At 41.8% G+C, this 8,887-nt stretch overlaps 1 protein-coding gene across 1 annotated transcript in view; it reads right to left on the bottom strand.

Moving 5' to 3' along the window:
• The window catches only part of Set1 (SET domain containing 1), a 56,792-nt gene extending 51,853 nt beyond the window's left edge, over nucleotides 1–4,939 (bottom strand). The window contains exons 1-3 of the mRNA XM_080278805.1: nucleotides 4,797–4,939; nucleotides 3,761–3,878; nucleotides 2,378–2,473 (exon numbers count right to left, since the gene is read on the bottom strand). Coding sequence (XP_080134931.1) covers nucleotides 2,378–2,473; nucleotides 3,761–3,878; nucleotides 4,797–4,939 — 357 coding nt within the window. The remainder of the gene's footprint in view (nucleotides 1–2,377; nucleotides 2,474–3,760; nucleotides 3,879–4,796) is intronic.
• Between the last annotated feature and the right edge of the window lie 3,948 nt (nucleotides 4,940–8,887).

The following is an 8,887-nucleotide window of genomic DNA, read 5'->3' on the forward strand; positions in this document are numbered from 1 at the left end:
ATCATGGCCACTATCAATTTTTTCATCATCTCCTCATCCATGTAATGGAATGCCACTTTTATGTTAGTCCAGAGATTGTTCTCTCTCTCTAACTATCTCGTTAATGTGTTTTTCTGGTGACAAACTATCCTGGACCAGCACTCCCAAATCTTTCTCTTCTCTCACTTTTGTGACTGGTTCATTACCCATCATATAATTCAGTGATGGCCTCTTGGTACTTTTACCCATTTCCAATAATTTACTGTACATTTTTTTGCATTAAATTTCATTTCTCACATTCTGCTCCAATCATGAATCCTATCCAGGTCTTCCTGTAGCATTTTACAGTCTTCCTCGGCTTCTACTCTCCTCAAGATCTTTGCATCATCAGCAAACACACTTGCATAACTGTTTATTCCATCTACCATATCATTTATGTAAATCAGGTACATTACTGGTGCTAACACTGAACCCTGTGGGACTCCATTTATTACTTCCCTCCATCCAGACATCCTGTCCTTTATTACTGTCCTCATTTGTCTGTCTCTCAAGAAGTCTCTCATCCACTCCAGGAGGTTTCCCTTCAGTCCTCCTATGTGCTCCAATTTCCACATTAGTTGCTTGTGGGGTACCTTGTCAAAGGCTTTCTCCAAATCTAAATACACACAATCCACCCAGCTGTCTCTCTCCTGTAGCACATCAATCGCTCTTGAGTAAAAGCTCAGTGAGTTGGAAACACATGACCTTCCACTTCTGAATCCAAATTGATTTTCAGCCAAAATGTTCATCTCTTCAAGATATTTTATCCATCTGTCTTTGAGAATTCTCTCACACAATTAGGCGATTACGCTGGTCAGGGTCACTGGTCATTAATTCAGGGGTTCTTCCTTGTTTTCTCCCTCATGACTTGGTACCACATTGGCCCTCTTCCATTCCCGAGGCACTTCTCCTCGGGAATGGAAGGGGGCCAATGTGTGTGTGTGTGTGTGTGTGTGTGTGTGTGTGTGTGTGTGTGTGTGTGTGTGTGTGTGTGTGTGTGTGTGTGTGTGTGTGTGTGTGTGTGTGTGTGTGTGTGTGTGTGTGTGTGTGTGAGAGAGAGAGAGAGAGAGAGAGAGAGAGAGAGAGAGAGAGAGAGAGGAGGAAGAGGAGGAGGTGGGCAGACAGTACAGAGCAAAAGAGGGAGGCAGGGATGAATTAACAGATGAAAGTAAAATGGGACAAAGCGAGATGGAACTGTCTAAAGAATAACTTGATGTAAGGATGAAATGACAGAACATGTGAAAGAAAGAATGATGAATAAAGCTGATAGAAATGAAACAAATAAAGTAAGGTTAGATGGGAAAAGAAAGAAAGTGAATAATGAAATATGACTGGGAAGACAGAAGCAAGGAAAAACAAAAGAAGGAATAGATAAAAAAAGCTGAGTTTTTTGTTCCTTAACTAAAGAGATGGGGAAATATGAGGAGTATGAACTATGAGAGGAGGGAGGGATTGGAGGCCAAGCCAGGTGTGATGCACACAGCAGATTCCAACTGTCCAAAATTGTCAAACCTACATTTTCACCAAGGAATAGTGACCCCAACTGTATAGGAAACAGTGCCAAGGTCTATCTACAAAAGAATAAAATCAACAGCCTTGGTAACAGTTGCTGAACAGCTGTCAGGTCCAAAGGGAGCCTAGAATGGCAGACTCTATATGACAAACAAAAAATGAAGCAACTGACTACACTTGTGGATAGGCTGTGTACATTCACTCTTGCTGCCAGATACATTAAGAGACTATTCTAGGTGGCTGTCTTCCAAATGAACACCTATTCTATCATCTACTGCTTGGATATCCTTACATGTTGTCCACTGAAAACTGCTTACATACTGCCACCTATTTCTAAAACCAATGCAGAATACATTTGTCTAAGAGGTGAATGTACTGATGGTCCGAGTGGGTCCCCAGCCATTCTACAGCTCAGAAATTATACAGTACGGTACCATATACTGTAATGTACAGTACTGATTTGGGGAATGGGAGGCATACACCCCCCTATTTTTGGCAAGCCAATTATTGCATATGCCAAAAGAACAATGTTCTTTACCAAAATATATTCAATAAAAATCTAACTGCACATTTTTGCACTTGCATTTTTCTATATTATGGTACTCCTATCACTGAAGCAAGCAAAGTGCATTTATTTTGATTAGTTACTTAAATTAATTATAATTCTGCTGAGAATAGACTCCTCCTCTTTTCCAAAGATTTGGATCCAGCCCTGATTTATGTCATCTACCAATCTTTATTAATCTTGGAAGTCTGAAATTCAACAACTAAAGAGTATCTTCTCCAATAATTTCAATAACACAGATATAACATCAAATGCAAAACATCTTCTGAAAATTTTACTTACAATTTCATTGTGAAGAAACTGGCGGTCAATATTATCATTTATATTGAAGATGGTGACTTCTAGGGGTGGTGGTGGTCCGACATAATCAGAGTCAATCTGAAACAGATAAGTGAGCACTCAGCATTAAGGTACATTTATCATCCAACTTGAGAAACCATATGTTTCCCTAAATACGGTAAAAGTCCATTTATAAAGAATGATACAGGTGGATGGATAGTGAAAAATTCTTTATTCACAAAGGCCTAGCATCAACAAAAGTGAAGAATATACATTGTAAAGTACAAAACTGACCAACCTGGACTGACTATTACTTCAGTGGAAACAGTGTCAGCCCAGTCTGCTTGGCAAGGCAGATCCATCAATCACACACAAACAACAAGAGCATTCACAAACTCCCAAAAGTTGCCAATCTTCACCTGATAACTTAATTTGAAAAATAAAAACTAAGCTACTGTCAAGTTGTATTAAGCGTGTTTGTAAGCCACGGTTTTCTAATCCACAGCAAGGTTCTCGCTCAGAACCAAAAGTAGCAGAAACCACAGTTATATGCTTAAAGCATGGACTTTTGGCGACAAAGTGACATATTTCCGCTGAGATATCCATGGCGCGTCTCTGCCGCAAACTGCAGCCATCAGCCATTCACAGGCATGCATGACAAGCAATGACAAGCCAATCATAACCCTTCCCCGGTGGCAAGTACACGCACTACTTCCCTCCATTGTTTATTCCTACACCACCTGCTGCGAGAATGGCCATGAGCGTGGTTTCTGAGGACTACCTGGTCCTTTTTTTTTTGTTCCCTTACTTGCCCTTCCAGCTGTGATACATGGCAGCGCTCTGACTGCTCAGAACTGTAAATCTGCGCTCTCCTCTCACAAGCAGGTTATGGTAATAGGAAACGCTTGTTTCCCCAGTTATAACACTAGCTTTTTTTCGCACGGTTTTCCCCTGTTTAGCGTCAGTTTACCACAGGCTTTCAAAGTGACATTATGGCGAGTTCTAGCTCTTCCAAGTCAGTGCGAGCAGCCGACAGGAACGAGAATAAAGTGACAGGCGTAAGGCAGAACAAAAAGCGGTACTGAAAGATTTCTAGATTGTCTTTACCACCTGCCTAAGCACAAAGATGACCCTGTTATTGAAGCATGGTTTCACATTCTTTGATGCATGACAGGGGAGCTGGTGGACCTGACTGAACTGGCAACATGCCAATAAAGTCATACCAGTAGTATCTTTCCATACACCAGAGGATACAATAAAAACTGAAGGATGGATGCAAAAGGAACATATTAGCTACCTTCTGCTTTCTTGAAACCACCTCATAAAGGTGAGTTATACTGAGCATGAAAACAAAAAAAGGCAGCTACCCATTAACCACAGTATTACCTTGAAACGAGGGACTGGGAGGTCCAAAGTCTCTGGCCGAATCCATATTTTTGGTTTGCGAGGATCACGCAACACAACTGGAGGGTAGGTGGGGTCACCTTCTACCACACCCTCAAACCTGCAAAACGTACATAACCAATTTTTTATAATAAAATTTTCAAGTACAATCAACAAGTAACATGACCAAACTACCTGTATAGTTACAAGGACTTCCATTTTCCCTTTCAACCTGAGAATGTGATGTACTGTACATTATATTCTGGTTATTTGCTGATAATTTTACTCAGCTCAGGGGAAGACTCCATGCACGGAAGAGTTACAAACAGCCTCCATCAACTCCTTACAATTCTTTCCAGATAAAGCCAAAACTATAGTCATTCTATTTTATGAAGGCAGTTTGGGTGGGACGCTCTGGAACCTCACACTGTTAGCTCTGTTGTCACATCGCCGCCGACACAAGTGTAGTTATTTGTGTTCACCTCTCTCTCTCTCTCACTCTCCTATTTTAAGCTAGTTACTACTTATAAATGAATTTTAAACACTCTGTATAGATGTAATTCAATAAAAAAGCTGTAGTATAGCATAAATCTCATAAGACTTGTCAGCGTTGCCTTTGAGACGTTGTCAGGTGGTGACACGAGGGATAGCCCTGCGTGAGTGGGTCATACACGGTCAGTCTCCCGCCATGGAAGCTATTTAAAAAAAAACAAAAAAAAAAAAAAACGCACCTATAGACTTTTACCTCAGGGGTGGTGTGGAAAAAAAATTAAAAACAAGAGAAAAAATTAAGAAAATACAATTAGTAGTAGTTAATATATAATATGAGAGAGAGAGAGAGAGAGAGAGCGCATGCGTGTGGCGCCGATGTGGCAACAGAGCTAACTGAGTGAGGTCCCAGACAGCCCAACCCAAACTGCCTTGATAAAATAGAACAACTGTAGTACAGTAGTTTTATTTGGCCCAGGAGGGGCTTCTCAGGCTGACAAGGTTAAACATGACAATATACTTATTAATGGTAACTCACTGAGAATCTCACCTGTATAGCTTGTTAGCACCATTAACAAGCACTGGATCAATGAGTAATTTGTAGTTCCTTTTGGATGGGTGAGGTCCAGAGGGTGCATGCTTCTGCTGTCCTCCATGTTTCGTCACATGATGTGATAAAGGACGCTGATCCATCGTATGGCGACAGCCCCCTGCACCATCATGGAAAATATGGGCTAATTATCTGTGTAGGTAGCTTAGCAAGGGCATTACTGAAATGGCTTTTAATCTCTCTGTTGCCACTGCATTTTGTGCATCACTGCATATATAAAGATGTAACCCCTTTGTTCTGGAAGCCATATACTGTATGTACACTGGCAGCCTGAAAGGGGAATGCTTAAGGTACTGCATAAAGTACAAAAGACAATGTGTTTAGTGCCACACTTTGAAACTAGCTAGTTCCAGAAAGCTGCCAGACCCTTCCTCTAAATTTCCCACGCTCCAACATGCATCAGTCACCCTGAAGCTATGATAGAGGGAGGCTGTGTTCCTCTGCCACGTCCTCTACATCACAATACTGCACATTTGTTATCCTGAGGAACAGTAAAATACAAAATACATGAGAAATAAGTAAATTTATTTCTACAGCTTTGTGATAACACTATTTTATGTACTTTTAATGCAGTTAGTAAGTAAATAATAATAATAATAATTGTAACAGGAGACAGTATAAAGTAATACTTATGTAATATATAAAGGTATACTGTATTCTCCCTCTATAATACCCTGTGGGGGTAGGGGGGTTTTTCAAGAATACTCCCCAGGATCCCTGCTTGTCGTAAAAGGCGATTAAAAGGATTGGCGGAGGGTTAGTGCCCCTCCCTGGAAAACAACTAACTAAAAAGACAAACAATAAGCCTCGGACAAGGACTGACCAAAAGATGACGACCCAGGACCGGACAAAGGACATGGTAATCGGAACCTGGAATGTAAGAGAAGCGAATGATGAGGTGAGAGAGAGTGTCCAGGTGCTTGAAGGTGCGAAAGTTGATGTATGCGGAATAACTGAAACAAAATGGAGAGGTGAGAGTGTGAGAGAATGGGAGTATGGATGGGGTATATGTGCAGGAGTAGGTGAGAAAGAGAGGGCAAAAGAAGGAGTATGTATAGTTATGAGTAAATGATGGAAGAAGAGCATAAGACAGTATGGATCAGTTGGGTAATCTTGTGTGGGTAAGATTGAAAGTTGGAATACAAATGTGGGTGATTGTGTGTGTGTATGCGCCAACACAAGATCGTGCAAGTAGAGTGAGAGAAGAGTTCTGGATAAATGTGGAGGTGTGCATGGAAAAGTTTGGAAGAAATGAGAGAGTGTTTTTGATCGGTGATATTAATATTAAAGTTGGGAATGTGAAGGTGGATGGAATAGTTGGTGAGTGGGGTGTGCCTGCTGAGATAGATGAGAATGGGAGTGTATTAGTGGACATTTGTGCCGGAAGGGGGTTGGTGATAGCCAATACCCTCTTCAGGCATAAAATGATCCACAGGTATACATGGCGAGTGATGAGAAGGGTGGGTGGTGAACTGAATGAAAGGAAGGCAATGATTGATTACGTGTGTGTGGATGAAAGGATGCAAAAATGTGTAATGGATGCAAGAGCTTATAGAGGTTGGGGAAATGGGCTATCTGACCACTACTTGGTGGTGGCCAGAACCAAGATACAAATAAGATGAAGAAATAGAAGAAGGGATGGACGGGAAGAAGGAGTATTTGTAAGGAGAGTGGAAAGGTTACAAGAGGATGAGAAAAAAGCAGAGTATAAGAGAGAAGTGGAGGAACGATTAGGCAAATATGAAGTGGAGCAGATGGGGGACGTGGAAGGTGTGTGCAGGATATTTACAGAAGAAATATGTGCAGCATGTGATGTGGTGGGTGAGATGAAGAGAAGACGGAGGGGTGTGCAAGGAACAGCGTGGTGGAATGAAGAGGTGAGACAGGCTGTGGCACAAAAGAAGAAAGCATACAACAAATGGATGAGAAACAGAGACGTGAAAGAAGTTGAGAGGCGGAAGAGAGAGTTATACTGTATGTAGAAAGAAAGAGGCGAAAAGATTAGTAAGAGAAAGAAGAGAGCAGATGAGGAATTTGGAAGGAATTTGAGTGTAAAGTGGAGGGACTGCAAGAAAATGTTCTGGAAAGAGGTGAAAAGAGTAAGACAGGGTGGAAGTGAAGTCAGCAGGGGAGTGAAAGATAAAAATGGTAGATTATTAGTGGAGAAGGGAGAAAAAGTGAGCAGACAGAGAGAACACCTTAAGGAATTGTTGAACATACTGGATGGAAGTAATGCGAGTATAAGTGGCTGGGGAATGGCTGGGAGAAGGAGGGAGGTGAGAAGACAGGAAGAAAATAGTAGGATAGTTGTTGTGGAAGCAATGAAGAAAGTTAAACTGAGGAAAGCCCCAGGAATTGATGGAGTGTGTGGTGAAATGCTGAAGTATGGGGGAGAGATAGTAGTAGTATGGATGTGGAAAATGTGCAGATTGGCCTGGGAGGAAGGTAGAGTCCTGGAGGATTGGAAGTCAGGTATAATTATTCCCTTGTACAAAGGAAAAGGGGAAAAAGAAGTGTGTGGTAATCATTGGGGCATCTGTCTTCTTGGTATAATAGGAAAGTTGTATGGTAGGATACTTATTGACAGAGTTAGAGAAAGAACAGAGGAATTAGTTGGAGAAGAACAGGGAGGCTTTAGGAAGGGAAGAGGTTGTGTAGATCAGATATTCATTCTTAGATCTTTAGTGGAAAAGTTTCTAGAGAAGGGAAAGAAGTTGTATGTGGCTTTCATGGATTTGGAGAAAGCATATGACAGGGTGGATAGATAAGGATTGTGGAAAGTATTAAGAATATATGGAGTAGATGGGAAGTTGCTGAATGCTGTGAAGAGTATGTATGATGGTGCTAAGGCTGCAGTGCATGTGGATGGTGAACTAAGTGAATTTTTCTCTTTGAAGGTTCAGTTGAAACAGGGATGTGCCATGTCTCCAGGGCTGTTCAATCTGTACATGAATGGGGTAATAAAAGAGGTACAGGGTAGGGTAGTGGATGTTGGAGTGGCCCTGGTGAGAGAGGGTAGTGTTTGGAAACTCCCTGTACTGTTGTTTGCAGATGATACAGTGTTGTTGAGTGAAGACGAATGAGAACTGCAAGGCTTGGTGGATGAGTTTGGGAGAGTGTGTAAGAAACGGAATCTAAAGGTGAATGTAGGGAAGAGTAAAGTGATGGTCTTTGAGAGAGGTGAAGTCAGTGAATGTACAGCGAGGTTGGATGGTGAGGAATTGGAAAATGTGAGTACGTTTAAGTACCAGTACTTGGGTAGTGTGATGAGTAAGGATGGAGGTTTGGAGGGTGAGGTGCTTGAAAGGGTACAGCAAGGAAGAAAGGTTGCTGGTTCCTTGAAAGCAGTGATAAGAAGCAGGGAAGTGAGCATGGAAGTGAAAAAGTTACTACATGACAGTATTGTGATACCAACTCTAACATATGGAAGTGAAGCTTGGACATTGTAGGAAGGACACAAGTCAAGAGTGAGAGCAGTGGAAATGAGTCATTTAAGAGGAGCCTGTGGAGTCACATGGAGAGACAGACTGACAAATGAGGATATAAAGGAGCGCTGTGGTGTGGATGTGATAGGAAGCGTTAGGAGGAACATACTGAGGTGGTTTGGCCATGTGGAGAGGATGGAGGGTGAAAGACTGACGAAGAGAGTGTATGTGAGTGAGGTGGAGGGGGAAAGAGGGACGGGGAGGCCGAGGATGAGATGGAGGGATGGGGTGGAGAGGTACATGAGAGAGGGGGGTGTGAGTTGGGAGCGGGGCAGTGAAATGGCGGGGGACAGGGTGACGTGGAGGCGATTTGTTTGTGGCCACCCCAAACGGGATTAAGGCGTCTGGCAATAGATAGATGGATAGACAGATACTGTATTTACATTTTTCACCTGAACCATTACCACATAAAACTATTCACTGAAATAATCTGTGATCCTCTGATTATTTTTACTGGTATATACCTAATTATTGTGCACCCAGTTATTATATAACAAAATAATGGTGTCTTATTGGAATCACAAAGTTAATGGAAAATGCGAAACA

The sequence above is a fragment of the Coenobita brevimanus genome, chromosome 8 (assembly GCF_032717465.1).
Source record: "Coenobita brevimanus isolate Jiangsu-jjx chromosome 8, ASM3271746v2, whole genome shotgun sequence".
In the NCBI taxonomy this organism is placed as follows: Eukaryota; Metazoa; Arthropoda; class Malacostraca; order Decapoda; family Coenobitidae; genus Coenobita; species Coenobita brevimanus.